At 43.6% G+C, this 17,546-nt stretch overlaps 1 protein-coding gene across 7 annotated transcripts in view; it reads left to right on the forward strand.

Moving 5' to 3' along the window:
- scaper (S-phase cyclin A-associated protein in the ER) overlaps positions 1-17,546 on the forward strand; it is a 347,336-nt gene that overhangs the window by 115,034 nt on the left and 214,756 nt on the right. For all 7 annotated transcript variants that reach the window (XM_078199948.1, XM_078199949.1, XM_078199950.1 and 4 more), the window contains 4 exons: positions 2,636-2,778; positions 4,304-4,385; positions 8,170-8,322; positions 9,126-9,233. In XM_078199948.1, coding sequence (XP_078056074.1) covers positions 2,636-2,778; positions 4,304-4,385; positions 8,170-8,322; positions 9,126-9,233 — 486 coding nt within the window. The remainder of the gene's footprint in view (positions 1-2,635; positions 2,779-4,303; positions 4,386-8,169; positions 8,323-9,125; positions 9,234-17,546) is intronic.

Genomic DNA, 17,546 nt, shown 5'->3' on the forward strand with positions numbered 1-17,546 from the left:
AGTTTGTATTTATATAAGGCCCTATCATATTTCCCAATGCCACAAAACTCTTAACAAACGATAAAAGCTTTTCATTGTTTTTCCGTATGCAAACACAGCAGCTATTTTGCATACAGCAAGTTCTGAGTAGCCCAGGCAGAAGGTACCATAGTTCAGCAGCGCATGTAAAGAATAGTGCCTTTGACAAAAGGGATCCTCATACCTTCGCACCCCCCCCTCCACTCTTCAGCCCCTTAGTACTACACAAGAGTCTACTTAAATTATACAGAAGGTCTAATACAGATAGGAAATATACAGTAAATGGCAGAACCCTTAGGACTATTGCTCGGCAAAGGGATCTGGGTGTACAGGTACACAGGTCACTGAAAGTGGCAATGCAGGTGGAGAAGGTAGTCAAGAAGACATATACGGCATGCTTGCCTTCATCGGCTGGGGCATTGAGTTTAAAAATTGGCAAGTCATGTTGCAGCTTTATAGAACTTTAGTTAGGCCGCACTTGGAATATAGTGTTCAATTCTGGTCGCCGCACTACCAGAAGGATGTGGAGGCTTTGGAGAGGGTGCAGAAAAGATTTACCAGGATGTTGCCTGGTATGGAGGGCGTTAGCTATGAGGAGAGGTTGGAGAAACTTGGTTTGTCACTGGAGCGACGGAGGTTGAGGGGAGACCTGATAGAAGTCTACAAGATTATGAGAGGCATGGACAGAGTGAATAGTCAGAAGCTTTTTCCCAGGGTGGAAGAGTCAATTACTAGGGGGCATAGGTTTAAAGTGCGAGGGGCAAGGTTTAAAAGAGATGTACGAGGCAGATTTTTTACACAGAGAGTGGTGGGTTCCTGGAACTCGTTGCCGGGTGAAGTAGTGGAAGCGGATACGGTAGTGACTTTTAAGGGGCGTCTTGACAAGTACATGGATGAGATGGAAATAGAGGGATATGGTCCCCAGAAGGGTAGGGGGTTTTAGTTAAGTCGGGCAGATGGTCAGTGCAGGCTTGTAGGGCCGAAGGGCCTGTTCCTGTGCTGTAATTTTCTTTGCTCTTATATTAGTCATTGCATTTCTGAGATAATTTAACAATAGTAAATAACTTTCAACTGCAATAACTGAGCCCTTTTAAGATTATCCAAAATGATGTGTCAAGGCACCATGCAGGTAGAAGTGTCCTTTCTTCTCAACCTCATCAACCATCATGTACCATGGAGCTTGTAGTTATCACACTCTATTACCCTATAAACATCAATCTCATGACTGTAACACTACATTCTGCACTCTCTCGTTTCCTTCTCTATGAACGGTATGCTCTGTCCGTACAGCGCGCAAGAAACAATACTTTTCACTGTACGTTAATACAAGTGACAATAATAAATCAAATCATTCTAGGCGTGAAGTTGTAAAAATATTTGCGATTTATTTACTGGACACCGGATATGATGCGATACTTGAAGCACTTGCAAATAAAGCATTTAATTTGGAACATCAGAGTGAGATTGCACCTATTGTATACAATTCTTTAATGGTTGAGTGAGTTTAACCCACGAATAACTGAGCCAAAGGCCCAACTACAGAGTCTGTTCCAAATCGAGTTATTAGGTGAAAGAGTGCTAAAGTTAACTAGCACGAACATGGTTACAGAGGGCAAAATTGGCCACAGTAGCTGCTTCCGCTCTTTATCAAGTGACCCTTCTGAAAATGTGTGGACAGGGTTAAGTATAACTGCAGTTACATAAGAACATAAGAAATAGGAGCAGGAGTAGGCCATCTAGCCCCTCGAGCCTGTCCCGCCATTCAATAAGATCATGGCTGATCTGAAGTGGATCAGTTCCACTTACCCGCCTGATCCCTATAACCCCTAATTCCCTGACCGATCAGGAATCCATCTATCCGTGATTTAAACATATTCAACGAGATAGCCTCCACCACTTCAGTGGGCAGAGAATTCCAGAGATTTACCACCCTCTGAGAGAAGAAGTTCCTCCTCAACTCTGTCCTAAACTGACCCCCCTTTATTTTGAGGCTGTGCCCTCTAGTTCTAGTTTCCTTTCTAAGTGGAAAGAATCTGTCCACCTCTACCCTATCCAGCCCCTTCATTATCTTATAGGTCTCTATAAGATCCCCCCTCAGCCTTCTAAATTCCAACGAGTACAAACCCAATCTGCTCAGTCTCTCCTCATAATCAACACCCCTCATCTCTGGTATCAACCTGGTGAACCTTCTCTGCACTCCCTCCAAGGCCAATATATCCTTCCGCAAATAAGGGGACCAATACTGCACACAGTATTCCAGCTGCAGCCTCACCAATGCCCAGTACAGATGCAGCAAGACATCTCTGCTTTTATATTCTATCCCCCTTGCGATATAGGCCAACATCCCATTTGCCTTCTTGATCACATGTTGCACCTGCAGACTGGGTTTTTGCGTCTCATGCACAAGGACCCCCAGGTCCCTTGGCATTGTCGAGGGATTCGCACTAATGATATACATTTGGTCTAATAACTGGAGGGCAGCTGCCTTTGTGTGCCCCAGTCAGAAGTCAACGAAAAGACAATGGCAATTCTGAAAAGTATTACATAATTTTTGATCTTCTTCATTGCAATAATAGAAACCTCTATGTAAAAAAAAAAATGATGTGTCTGAGTGCAGGAACGCAAGCGAGCATTAGAGGCAGAACGCCAGGCTCGTGTGGAGGAACTGTTGCTGAAAAGGAGAGAACAAGAGGCACGGATTGAGCAACAGCGACAAGAGAAGGAGAAAGCAAGGGAAGATGCAGCACGTGAAAGAGCGAGGTTTGTGACACTTGTTAAGCAGATTCCTGTGCAGGCCCCTGGAGCCAATTGGTGTAATGCTATGACATACCAACCCCCAAGGCCACAGACTAAATATGCTGATTTCACTGGCAGCTGCATTTGGGCCACTAGAAAGTTGCTGTGTATTTGGGAAAGAAAATATAACTCATCTTTCCTGGTCCTGATTACCATTCGGTCCATTTTTGGAGAGTGTGCGTTTTAGGACAGGATAAACTTTAGGGGTCCTTAATTCAAGCGATGTTGGCTTTGCTAGCTAGGCCAGCATTTAGGCACAGTGGTTAGCACTGCTGTCTCACAGCGCGAGGGACCCGGGTTCAATTCCGGCCTTGGGTCACTGTCTGCGTGGAATTTGACGTTCTCCCCATGCCTGCATGGGTTTCCTCCCACAGTCCAAAGATGTGAAGGTTAGGTGGATTGGCCATGCTAAATTGCTTCTTAGTGTCCAAAGATGTGCGGGTTAGGTGGATTGGCCATGCTAACTTGCCTCTTAGTATCCAAAGATGTGAAGGTTAGGTGGATTAGCCATGCTCAACTGCCCCTTAGTGTCAGGAGGATCAGCAGGGTAAAGATGTCGGGTTACAGGGATAGGGCCTGGTTGGGATTGTTGGCAGTGCAGGCCCAATGGGCCGAATGGCCTCCTTCTGCACTGTTGTGATTCTCTTGAGTTATTGCCCACCCCTAATTTCCCTGAGAAGGTGATGTTGATGAGTTGCTGCAGTCCCTGAGGTATAGGTACACCAAAAGTGCAGTTAGGGAGGGAATTCAAGGATTTTGACCCAGCAACAATGAAGGAACAGCAGTATACGTTTTCAAGTCAGGATGGTGATTGGCTTGGAGGGGAACCTCCAGGTGGTGGTGTCCCCACCTGTCTGCTGCTTTTGTCCTTCCAGATGGTAGTGGTCATGGGTTTGGAAGATGCTGCCTAAAGAGACTTGGTGAATTCCTGCAGTGCATCTTGTAGATGGTACACACTGTTACTACCGTGAGTCAATGGAGGAGGGAGTGAATGTTGTGGATGGGGTTCGATCAAACAGGCTGCTTTGTCCTGGATGGTGTCAAGTTTCCTGAATGTTATTGGAACTGCACTCATCCAGAAAGGGGAGAGTATTCCATTACACTCCTGACTTGCGCCATACTGTCAGTGGTTTAATACCCTGCTGACATTCACAGGGCTACGTTGCAAATTTGCATTATATTTTAAATAGACTTATTTAATCATTCAAAACTTACTTTGGATGTGTCTGATCATGCAGTCTTTTCTCAAAGTCAGTTTATGTTATACAGACAGGAGTACACATTGCTCACCATTGGCCTCCTATCCTGACCTTGATGCCAACTAACCTTATTTCTCATGGAGGTATAACTTCCCACCCTGTAAAGTGAGTTCCTTCAGTCTGATCTCTTCCATGATAGGGATCAGTTAGAAAAAGCCCCGCATCACTGCACATCTTGCGTCTATTTTCCTTCTATGTTCTTCTCCTAATGGCTGTTACTCTATTGGCAGGGAGCGAGAAGAGAGGTTGGCTGCACTTAGTGCGGCGCAACAAGAAGCTATGGAGGAACTGCAAAAGAAGATCCAGCTGAAGGTACAATATAAACAGAGAACAGAATCATTTTTGCTGATCCTCACAAGGACTCGTCGCAATGTTTGCAGCTCTTGTTTGATTGGTATCTAAGGACCAAGAGTTATTAAGGACTCGACTAAGTTGGGGTCTTGGTCTTTCAGCGGCAATCCTCAAATTGGATCCGATTGAATACATGTGTCACTCGGTATCACCTGGTACAGAACCAATCCACTTTATATTTCTCTTACAAGCATGTCATTTGGCACCTTTCCAAGACAAGGACCTGCATTGGAGGAGGCACCAAACGACTCGTGTTGAGTTCTTAATGAGTTTGCTTGTCCTGTTTTTAAGATGAGCATTCAAGCATCTGAATCATGGATTTCTGGTGGTTCAGGCAGATCTTGTGAGGGTGTCCCATTTGTTGATGCAGATCTTTGCACTTGTCACAGACGATTCACATTTAAAACCTAGAAATAAATTTATTACTTTCCTAGTAGAGCTAGGATTAGAGTGTGGATTAGCTTCGAGAATGGTAGTTTCAAAATGTAAAGCGTTTTGAGCACATTCAAAGGCACTAAATCACTCTAAACGTTTCTTTTCTTTATAAAAGTCATTTCTAAGACATTTCATAGGTAATTATTCTCCCCAAGGCTAAAATATAATTCAAAGGTGTTACTTTTTCAGTTAATTCCCAATGCATAGACACCTGCCATGTCATGTCTTCACAGTCAGGGAGGAACCATTCCGCTCATGTCAGTTGCATAGCTCCATGAGAAATAAGGTTAGTTGGCATCAAGGTCAGGGTAGGAGGCCAATGGTGAGGTATCAAAGCTGGCCCTGACCAAGTCCACACACTTCACAACCTGATGCCATCCAACCATCATATTAATTTGAACAAACTTATTCGCTGATTTTTTTTCAAAGAATGGAGGAAAGAATTATGATTCTTGGTGACACAGTGGTTAGCACTGCTGCCTCACGGCCCCAGGGACCCAGTTTTAAAGTTTATTTATTAGTCACAAGTAAGGCTTACGTTAACACTGCAATGAAGTTATTGTGAAATTCCCCTAGCAGCCACACACCGGCGCCTGTTCAGGTCAATGCACCCTAACCAGCACGTCTTTCAGAATGTGGGGGGAAACCGGAGCACCCGGAGGAAATCCACGCAGACACAGGGAGAACGTGCAAACTCCACACAGACAGTGACCCAAGCCGGGAATCGAACACGTGGGTCCCTGGCGCTGTGAGGCAGCAGTGCTAACCACTGTGCCACCATGCCGCCCATTCAATTCCAGCCTCGGCTCACTGTGTGGAGTTTGCACATTCTCCCCATGTCTGCATGGGTTTCCTTCAGGTGCTCCAGTTTCCTCCCACAGTCCAAAGATGTGCGGGTTAGGTTGATTGGCCATGCTAAATTTACCCTAGTGTCAGGGGGACTAGCAGGGTAAATATGTGGGATTATGGAAATAGGGTGGAATTGTGGTTGGTGCAGACTTGATGGGCTGAATGGCCTCCTTCTGCACTGTCGGGATTCTATGAATTAGGGAAACAATGTGTAAAATACAATTGTAGGAAATGGATGAAAATAGCAACTTGAACATGGAATACTCTGTCAGCTAATAATTATCACTGAACAAGGAATCCAATTTTTAAACAGGGGAGGCTGGGGCTTTAAACAGAGTAAGAAGTTTAACAACACCAGGTTAAAGTCCAACAGGTTTAAACCTGTTGGACTTTAACCTGGTGTTGTTAAACTTCTTACTCTGTTTACCCCAGTCCAACGCCGGCATCTCCACATCATGGCTTTAAACAGAATCAGACTTCAGTTATTCACTGTCTTTCATTGTTGCTGGGTCAAATCATGGAACTCCCTTTCAAACAGCACTGTGGGTGTTCTGACAACACATGGACTGCAGCTTTTCAAGGAGGCAGCATGCCACCTTCTTCTCGAGGGTAATTAGGGATGGGCAATAAATGCTGGACTAGCCAGCGATGCCCGCATCTTGTGAACTAGTTTTTTAAAATCTGAATAATTAAATACATTGTCAGAAATCAAGCATGAATTGGAACTTGTGTTGCTATAATTAGTCTTGCCTAACTTCATAAATGGCTTTACTTCGTATGGATTTTAATCCTGTGAAACACCCATCACTTGCCAGTCTAGTTGTAAGCCATTCATTCATCCAATGCTAAACCGAACAACTGGTCTCCTACTTTAAACAGCTGAAAAGATGCATTCTTGCCTGGTACCCGGGGTTTTGGTGAACCACAGTAAACTAGTCACTCCACTTCCGTATGATATTGTCTAGCTGTAGAAACTGGAGATAACCTGAAACCAAATCAGTCGTCATTCTATGTGGTTTCAAACATGGTGACATGGCTGATATTAAAGCTGAATAAATAGAAACTGACTGCGTAGATTTATGATTACTCCGATTCTATAGGGGGTAGATCAATATCATAGATAGTTAAATGGAAAGTGAAAATCTCGCTTTGTCGAGCGTTATCTTTCCTTTTAATGAAGTAAAAGCCAAAATCTTCAGTGCAGGACATGAACAAGATTAAAACAAAAGAAAACAGAGGATGGAAAGCAACTGAACATGTTGGAGAAGCACGGTGGCACAGTGGTTAGCACTGCTACCTCACAGCGCCAGGGACCCAGGTTCGATTCCAGCCTTGGGTCACTGTCTGTGCGGAATCTGCATGTTCTCCCCGTGTCTGCGTGGGTTTCCTCCGGGTGCTCCGGTTTCCTCCCACAGTCCGATTTCTCCTTGCCTCAGTCCTAAATAGCTGACCTCATATCCAGAGAGTCCTGGATCTAAACTCACTAGCTGGGAAATTACCCTAATGAAGCCCCTACCTTATGAGTCTTCTATGAATTTTATGCATTCCAATGAGATCCACTCTTCCAAGTTCCAGAGAGTAGAGGGCTATTTTACTCAATCTCTCTTCATAGGACAGCCCTCTCGTTCCAGCAATTGAACCGTTGTCGCAGCCCCTGACAGGCAGGTGAACCTTCCTTAAGCAGACCAAACCTGTACACAGTATTCAAAGTGTCTTTTGAACAGACAGGAGCAGAACCTTGTGGGTTTGGTACCGCAAAGGTAGAAAGTGGAGGGAAATGTGGTAATGGGGAGATACAGAGAGCATAGGTTGTTATTTGATTTGCGTTTTAAATTTAACTTGAGTGAAGAACCAGCAGAAGAACATTAACTGAACATTAAGGAACATTAAAGATATTATTAAACTAAACTAGAAAGAGTGCAGAAGAGATTTACGAGGATGCTACTGGGATTTGATGGTTTGAGTTATAAGGAGAGGCTCAATAGACTGGGACTTTTTTCTCTGGAGCGTAGAAGGCTGAGGAGTGATCTTATAGAGGTCTATAAAATAATGAGGGGCATAGATCAGCTAGATAGTCAATATCTTTTCCCAAAGGTAGGGGAGTCTAAAACTAGAGGGCACAGGTTTAAGGTGAGAGGGGAGAGATACAAAAGTGTCCAGAGGGGCAATTTTTTCTCACACAGGGTGGTAAGTGTCTGGAACAAGCTGCCGGAAGTAGTAGCAGAGGTAGGTACAATTTTGTCTCTTAAAAAGCATTTAGACAGTTACATGGGTAAGATGGGTATAGAGGAATATGGGCCAAATGCGGGCAATTGGGACTAGCTTAGGGGTTTAAAAAAAAGGGCAGCGTGGACAAGTTGGACGGAAGGGCCTGTTTCCATGCTGTAAACCTCTATGACTCTGACTCTATAACTGCTTGTTGTAGACAGCGACTTCCACATCTGTTTTGTCTTCTATTCAGCATGACGAAAGCAGTCGGAGGCACATGGAGCAGATAGAACAACGGAAAGAGAAAGCAGCTGAGCTTAGCAGCGGCAGGCATGCTAACACTGACTACGCTCCCAAACTAACTCCATACGAACGCAAAAAACATTGCTCCTTGTGCAATGTGTTGGTAGGTATTTGTCATCGCTTGCAACTTTAATGGTCTGACTGGAGAAGCAATGAAAGTAGAGTACTGCCTGACTAGCAGGAAAATATTGAACAAAATGAACTGGTTCCTTTGGAAAACAGAGGGTTCGAGGTGACTTAATGAAATCTTCAAGGGAAGTGACAAAGTTAACAAAGGACACAAATTATAAAGTTATGGATTACTGAAATTGGCTGGAATTATATTTTGGAAAACTTACCTAGGGAGTGCTTTGAAAAAATATCAGTGAGCTCAAGAGAGAGATTAAGAGGTGTGGTGAGAATGCAGGTGGCTGGGGATTGATTGATGCAAAGCAATGGGATTGTTGGATCAAATAACCTTCATTCTGTTCCTAAAGGTTCTGACAAGTTTCTTTACACCATGCCAAGTAGAGGTTCTTTATGGATGTGGAAATAATAAGAAGTGTCACAACACCAGGTTAACGTCCAACAGGTTGATTTGGAATCACGAGCTTTTGGAGCGCTGCTCCTTCCTCAGGTGAGTGTCTCTCACCTGAGGAAGGGGCAGCGCTCCAAAAGCTCGTGATTCCAAACAAACCTGTTGGACTTTAACCTGGTGTTGTGAGATTTCTTACTGTGCCCACCCCAGTCCAACGCCGGCATCTCCACGATGTGGAAATAGGAATAGTTTGAAAAAAAAACAAGTTGGCTGGTTTGAAGGAACTGTGGTAGTGGTCCGTGTGAATATCCTACTACTGTTAACTGCTAAAGGATGTGCCAATTAATTCACTGAGTTTGAAATGTTGTTTGTCACTTTTTGTTCCAAAGATCACTTCTGAGGTCTATCTCTTCAGCCACATAAAAGGGAGGAAACACCAGCAGGCTGTACGGGAGAACAGCAGCATTCAGGGGCGGGAGTTGTCAGACGAGGAAGTGGTAAGTTTTACTAAAAAGCAGTTTGATAAAACATTTGTTAGGTCTAACATTGGTGCACATTTCAGTTCTAAGCTACCAAATGCCCTAAGGTGAAGGCAAAATACTGCGGATATTGTAATCTGAAACAAAAATAGAAAACGCTGGAAAATCTCAGCAGGTCTGACAGCATCTGTGGAGAGAGAATAGAGCCAACGTTTCGAGTCAGGATGACCCTTTTTCAGTGCACGACAAAGAGTCATCCTGACTCGAAACATTGACCCTATTCTCTCTCCACCGATGCTAACAGACCTGCTGAGTTTTTCCAGCATTTTCTGTTTTTGTACCAAATGCTCTAACTTTGTTTCTAAATGTCATACCTTTCTTTTTTTTAACATCTTGCACTCCGAGATTTGGTAACGTTAGCATTATGAACATTTTGTTAATAAATTTTCAAAGTTCCAGCACTTTTTGAGCACTTATCATTGTCAAGTGTACAAATGTTTCTGTTTAGGATTGTTTAATCATTTTCATCACATCCTTTCCTCTTTATGGGTCCCCATTGTAATGTATCACTCTGTGCCAGGAAGCTTTTGATGTCATTTGCTCCCAGTTACGACTGCTGTTCACCCTTTTACCATCCAGTGAGAAGTCGATGACAGTGTCTCCAAGAGTGCCCTTTCCCTCTGATTGTTCCCTCCTTGTTTGCTGCCCCCACCTGGGATAGTTGAATTGTACAACTTTGGGCAGAATTTTCACTTAAAGTGCATTGGGCTCAAATCATTACTAAAAGGATTTTTTCCCAACAACTTTCTGTTCAAACTTCACAGAACTGCAGAATTTTGGCAGTTGCAGAAGGAGACCGTTTGGCCCATTGTGTCTGCACCGGCTCTCCAAGCGAGCATCATGACTTAGTGCCATTCCCCTGCCCTTTCCCCACACCCTTGCACATTGTTTCTATTCAAATACTCATTGATTGCCCTCTTGAATTCCTTGATTGAACCTGCCTACACCACATTTTCAGGTAGTGCCTAGAAGTTTTTTTCTCACATCACATTTGCTTCTTTTGCAAAACACTTTAAAACTGTGCCCTCTCATTCTCGATCCTTTTCCGAGCAGGAACAATTTCTCTCTATCTACGGTCTATCTCTATCAAATTTCCTCTTAGTCATCTTCTCTTCAAGGAGAACAGTCCCAACCTCTCCAATCTATCTTCATAATTGATGTTTCTTGTCCCTGGAACCATTCTTCATTATTGATGTTTCTCGTCCCTGGAACCATATCTTCATTAACAATTATTAAAGATGAGATCGCAGAGTACTTGGAAGTGCATGATAAAGTAAGACTGAGTCAGCACGGCTTTGTCAAGGGGAGGTCATGTCTGACAAATCTGTTAGAGCTCTTTGAGGAGGGAACAAGGAAGTTAGATAAAAGGGAACCAGTGGATGTGATTTATTTAGATTTCCAGAAGGCCTTTGATAAGGTTCTGCATAGGAGAGTGTTAAATAAGTTAAGTGCCCATGGTGTTAAGGGTAAGATCCTGGCATGGATAGAGGAATGGTTCACTGGCAGAAGGCAGAGAGTGGGGATAAAGGGGTCTTTCTCGAGATCCCAACCGGTGGCTAGTGGTGTGCCTCAGGGGCCAGTGCTGGGACCACAACTTTTCACAATATGCATTAATGATTTGGAGGAAGGAACTGAAAGCATTGTTACTAAGTTTGCTGATGATAGTAGTATTGAGGAAGCAGGGAGGGCTGCAGAAGGATTTGGACAGGCTAGGAGAGTGGGCAAAGAAGTGGCAGATGGAGAATTACACTACAAACCTCGCTCCAGCCTGAAAAATATCCATATTGAATGTAAATTCAGCCATAATCCAGCACAACTAGGCAAAATGCTACTGTTTTAAAACAAATATTGATATTTTTAATTAAATGTGTTCACTTGATGAAGTTTGGTTAATGAAGCTGAAAATGGGTTTAAGTAGTGTTGGTCAGTTTGTAATCTGCGACCTGTGAGTAACTCGATTTTAAACAATTGAAAATGACTTTATAAAATCTTTACAGAGCCACTTGCTCTTATATTGGGATACAGTAGCCAGTTTCTTAACAAACTAAAAGAAAATTCAACGGCTAATGAATTGTGGCTTTTAGTTGAGCCGCATCAAATGCCTGCAAAGTGCCGTGAGTAGTGGTAACTTGCAATCGTGATTAATTAAATCTGAGAGTGTGGCCTGCTTTGTGGGTCAGGCCATTTTAAAGTGATTATGTTAATTAATGTTAGTGCAATGGATTGTGGAAACTTAAATTTGCATGGGACTTAATTTGCACTTGAAATTCTACAATCTTTTCTGCTAGTTTGGCCGACTTTCGGCATATCTACACCCAAATTCGCATGGCGGCACAGAGGTATTGGTGAGGCCGCAGCTGGAATACTGTGTGCAGTATTGGTCCCCTTATATGAGGAAGGATATATTGGCATTGGAGGGAGTGCAGAGAAGGTTCACCAGGTTGATACCGGAGATGAGGGGTTTGGATTATGAGGAGAGGCTGAGGAGATTGGGTTTGTACTCGTTGGAGTTTAGAAGGATGAGGGGGGATCTTATGGAGACTTATAAGATAATGCGGGGGCTGGATAGGGTGGAGGTGGAGAGCTTCTTTCCACTTAGTAAGGAAGTTAAAACTAGAGGACACAGCCTCAAAATAAAGGGGGGTCGGTTTAAGACAGAGTTGAGGAGGAACTTCTTCTCCCAGAGGGTGGTGAATCTCTGGAATTCTCTGCCCACTGAGGTGGTGGAGGCGACCTCGCTGAATATGTTTAAAGCGCGGATGGATGGATTCCTGATCGGTAAGGGAATTAAGGGTTATGGGGATCAGGCGGGTAAGTGGTACTGATCCACGTCAGATCAGCCATGATCTTATTGAATGGCGGGGCAGGCTCGAGGGGCTAGATGGCCTACTCCTGCTCCTATTTCTTATGTTCTTATGTTAGCACTGCTATCTCACAGTGCCAGGGACCTGGGTTCAATTCCAGCCTTGGATGACTGTTCTGTGTGGAGTTTGCACATTCTCCCCGTGTCTGCATGGGTTTCCTCCGAGTGCTCCGGTTTCCTCCCACACTCCAAAGATGGCCATGCTAAATTGCCCCTTCGTGTCAGGGGGATTAGCAGGGTAAATATGTGGTTATGGGGGTAGGACCTGGGTGAGATTGTTGTCGGTGCAGGCTCGATGAGCCGAATGGCCTCCTTCTGCACTGTAAGGATTTTGTGATTCTATGAGATACAGCACATCCTGGCAGAAACCCCTTGTGTAGGGAGTCATAACCTTTTTACAGCTCAGCACTTTGCCACAACATCCAACTAAACACATATTTAAATTATTTCTATTCCCTCTTCATAGCATTTATGGTTAAGATGTTGTGCAATGACTTTCATTAAATATACAGTGTTAAGCTGTCACATCGCAGAACTGCCCCAGGCTGTGTAAACTGGTAACTGTCAAACTTGTAGACGTACATTCAAAGATCAACTGTTCAAAGTATTTGGAAGATGCTTCCCTCTGTGCCACAAAAAGAATGATTGACTTGTGTGCTCCCAAATCACTCAAACATCTATCTTAATTCATTACATTCTAGAAAATGTAGCAGAGAGTCAGTGTCGATGTAATCATAGAATCATAGAAACCCTACAGTGCAGAAGGAGGCCATTCGGCCCATCGGGTCTGCACCGACCACAATCCCACCCAGGCCCTACCCCCACATATTTTACCCGCTAATCCCTCTAACCTACGCATGTTAGTATTCTAAGGGGCAATTTTTAACCTGGCCAATCAACCTAACCCGCACATCTTTGGACTGTGGGAGGAAACCGGAGGAAACCCACGCAGACACGAGGAGAATGTGCAAACTCCACACAGACAGTGACCCGAGCCGGGAATCGAACCCGGGACCCTGGAGCTGTGAAGCAGCAGTGCTAACCACTGTGCTACCGTGCCGCCCCCTGTGCTACCGTGCCGCCCCTGTGCTACTGTGCCGCCCAGAATGTGCCGCGCAGAATGTTAGAGAGGGTGATGTAACATATTGAAGAAAATAGCTATTCCAATCGAGTCAATATTTTTCCCATTTAGCCTGAAATTGATTTGCAAATATTGATAGCTAGTTCTTTGTTGCCTTTTTTAAAAAACTCAGTGGTGGGACATGGGCGTCGCTGGCTAGGCCAGCATTTATTGCCCATCCCTAGTTGCCCTTGAGAAAGTGGTGGTGAGCTGCCTTCTTGAATAGCTGCAGTCCACATGCTGTGGGTTGACCCACAATGCCGTTAGGGAAGGAATCCCAGGATTTTGACCCAGCAACTGCGAAGGAACGGCCGATATATTTCCAAGTCAGGATGGTGAGTGGCTTGAAGGGGAACTTGCAGGTGGTGGTGTTCCCATGTATCTGCTGTCCTCGTCCTTCTAGATGGAAGTTGCCCTTGAGAAGGTGGTGGTGTAGGTTTGGAAGGTGCTGTCTAAGGATCTTTGGTGAATTGCTGCAGTGTATCTTGTAGCTAATAAACACTGCTGCTACTGAGCGTCAGTAGTGATGTTTTGTGGATGCGGTGTCAATCAAGCGGGGCTGCTTTGTCCTAGATGGTGGCAAGCTCCTTGAGTGTTGTTGAAGCTGCAGCCATCCAGGCAAGTGGGGAGTATTCCATCACACTCCTGACTTGTGCCTTGTAGATGGTGGACAGGCTTTGGGGAGTCAGGAGGTGAGTTACTTGCTGCAGTATTCCTAGCATCCGACCTGCTCTTGTAGACATTGTGTTTATGTGATGAGTCCAGATGTGTTTCTGGTCAATGGTAACCCCAAGGATGCTGACCTTCAGTGATTCAGTGATGGTAACACCATTTGACTATAATGTACTAAAATGTGATGATGTCCTTGCATTCAACTATTTCAAATATTCTAAAGGCGTTATGTCATTAAAGATAGGACATTTTCTTTCTAAAGGGACCATAGAATCATAGAAAGCCTACAGTGCAGAAAGAGGCCATTTGGCCCATCGAGTCTGCACCGACCACAATCCCATCCAGGCCCTACCCCCATATCCCTACATGTTTACCCGCTAATCTCTCTCACCTACGCATCTCAGGACACTAAGGGGCAATTTTAGCATGGCCAATGAACCTAACCCGCACATCTTTGGACTGTGGGAGGAAACTGGAGAACCCAGAGGAAACCCACGCAGACACGAGGAGAATGTGCAAACTCCACACAGAGACCCAAGCCGGGAATCGAACCCAGGTCCCTGGAGCTGTGAAGCAGCAGTGCTAACCACTGTGCTACCGTGCCGACCAATTCCACACATTTAGCAAAGGAACACTAAGCTCCTCATGGGCATTTATTGCCTATCCCTAGTTTCTTAAGGGCAACTAGGGATGGGCAATAAATGTTTCAGTTGGCAAATGCACTGACCTCTGTAGAGCTGAATTATCCAGATCAGGAGGTTGACATGAAATGCTGGAAGCACATGGCCTGGAGATACTCCACCCTTTGAGCTTGTTGTGCCATTCAGTTAGATCGTGGCTGATCTGTCTTAACTCCATAACCTTTAATGCTCTTACCTTAAAGAAGCAACTTAAGTAATTACTTTTGGAACACTGATCAAAATAAAGATAGGGCAAAAACAACAAAAAAATGGCAAGAGTACAGAAAAATTTCAAAGGACTTTAATAAATTGTGAATACATTTTTTAAAACGCTGGAAAGAAAGTCCTAGATTTGTTCACCGATCTGTGCTCTGTTAAATAATCTGTCAGGATTACAGTCCATTTTAATTGTCATTAATGTGTTGAGTGAGGGAGAGGAAAATTTAGATGGGGTTTTTGCTGTCTTGGCACGTGAGGTGTGTGTGTGTGTGCGTGTATCTGCGTGTGTGTGTGCGTGTATCTGCATGTGTGTGCGTGTATCTGCATGTGTGTGCGTGTATCTGCATGTGTGTGCGTGTATCTGCATGTGTGTGCGTGTATCTGCATGTGTGTGCGTGTATCTGCATGTGTGTGCGTGTATCTGCATGAGTGTGTGTGTATATCTGCATGAGTGTGTGTGTATATCTGCATGTGTGTGTGTGTATATCTGCATGTGTGTGTGTGTATAATCTGCATGTGTGTGTGTATATCTGCATGTGTGTGTGTGTGTATATCTGCATGTGTGTGTGTGTGTATATCTGCATGTGTGTGTATATCTGCATGTGTGTGTATGTATATCTGCATGTGTGTGTGTGTATGTGTGTGTGTGTGTGTATATCTGCATGTGTGTTTGTGCATATCTGCATGTGTGTGTGTGCGTATCTGCTTGTGTGTGTGTTTCACCCACCCACGCTACCACACCCATTGTTGGCTGTCCAGGCTTATGATGAATGAAGACTGGGGTTAGGTACAGGACAACAACCAAAGCTGATGAAACCAGCCTAGCTGGAAGTCTGTTCCTGAGGAGAGCCAGACAGAAAAAAAAGGCATCATCTACAAGAAACCAGATAGTGGGAAAGGGAAATTAGGGGCACGCAATTATTCCTGATATTAATTCACAAGACGTTCACGCCAAAAGATAAGAAAAGGATTCCTTGTCAACTTTTTAATGTACCTATATATCTGTGCGTGAATAAAAAATACTGACCTAACTGAATTAATGGCCATCTTTTAACTTTCCTGATTTGTAACATAATTGATCGGACAATTTAGACTAAATAAAATGAATTATATCCAATGTTATGCTGACCATATGTATATATATAATACCATACATGAATTATGAAAGGGATGTATATTCATTTGCCCACTTAACAGTCACTGCAAAAGTTAATCATTGTCTGAAGTGCTTTGAGATGTGCCATGATAAGATACTACGTGAATGAAAGATTTTTAAAATTTATTCTTTGTTAGAGTGTAATTTTATTTCTATTCCTCATAAACTATTCTCTCTGTAGAATATAAAATTGCTGCATAAGGAATTTCAAAGGTAATTTTTAAAAGATGTGTGTAATTAAGTGCCACGTAACGTTGGGTTGGGTCTGATAGTTCTCGCATTCTCCACCAGCTGAACGCGGATGCAATCGGCTTAATTATTTTAACTGTAAAATATTTTTTAAAATGAATGATCTTTAGCAATGCTGGAGAATGTAATGTAATTTCATGTATTTTTAAAAAGGGACAAGGAGTATCATTCATTTTTCTGAATATGTGTGGGTAAGACGGTACATGACATGTGAACCTTTTTTTACTTGTATTAGCTACTTATAGAGATCAAATCCAATCAAATTATTTTTGAGGCTTTTTGTTTGACAGGGAGTATAAATGTCTAGCAAGGATGTAGGAACCCTTCAGATTCCTATCATAGAGTGACCTTTAACTTTGTCCTATTAACACATGGTGCTTGATTCCCTAACCCCTTCAGTGTAGTTGTTACTTGAGGAAACCATTCAAAACCTTTTTGTTGACCTTCCATTGCACCCAGTGGCTATCATTAACTTGCATCATCGATACTTTGCAAATATGAAGGTGGCCATAAATTTGGTCCTTGTTTCAACCTATTGGAATTCTGTTCATACTCAACCCCATAACAAGAAGTGCAGACATCCATCTTACAGATCATTTATATTAGAACCTGCTTTCTGAGGCAGTTTTCCAAAATTGTCTGAGGGACCCATTGCTGGGGGATTGTGCCAATTTAATGTGTGATGAATGCTGCAGCAATGGAGCAGCAAGAAAACAAAAATGCACAAAAGTCTAAGTGAATATGGTCGTTTTCAAGTTGTAATTTGTAACTTTGTCTTTGGCCAGCATGTACCTCATTGGCTGTGAAAGACCATACAGGCTAAAACAAGTTTTCCGTTCATTACTGTACAAAATCAAGTTTAAAGTTTATTTATTAGTGTCACAAGTAGACTTACATTAACACTGCAATGAAGTTACTGTGAAAATCCCCCAGTCGCCACACTCTGGTGCCTGTTAGGGTATACTGAGGGAGAATTTAGCATGGCCAATGCGCCTAACCAGCACGTCTTTCAGACTGTGGGAGGAAACCCATGCAGACAAGGGAGAACGTGCAGATTCTGCACAGCAGTGACCCAAGCCAGGAATCGAACCCGGGTCCCTGGCGTTGTGATCAAGTTCAATACTGGATTGAATCCAGTGTGGAAATAAACCTAACAGTCTGCTTAGATTCAGTTCATCGCCACCACTGTAGAAGGACAAGCAGCTGGTCTTCCTCTCAGAGCCCTATTCTTGTTTCCGAGAGAGTTGGGGAAGAGACTGATCAGGCACTAGCATGAGTCCATATCTTCTTCCTTAATGTCTTCTGGAGATTG

This window comes from Mustelus asterias, chromosome 29 (assembly GCF_964213995.1).
Source record: "Mustelus asterias chromosome 29, sMusAst1.hap1.1, whole genome shotgun sequence".
NCBI classification, from domain to species: domain Eukaryota; kingdom Metazoa; phylum Chordata; class Chondrichthyes; order Carcharhiniformes; family Triakidae; genus Mustelus; species Mustelus asterias.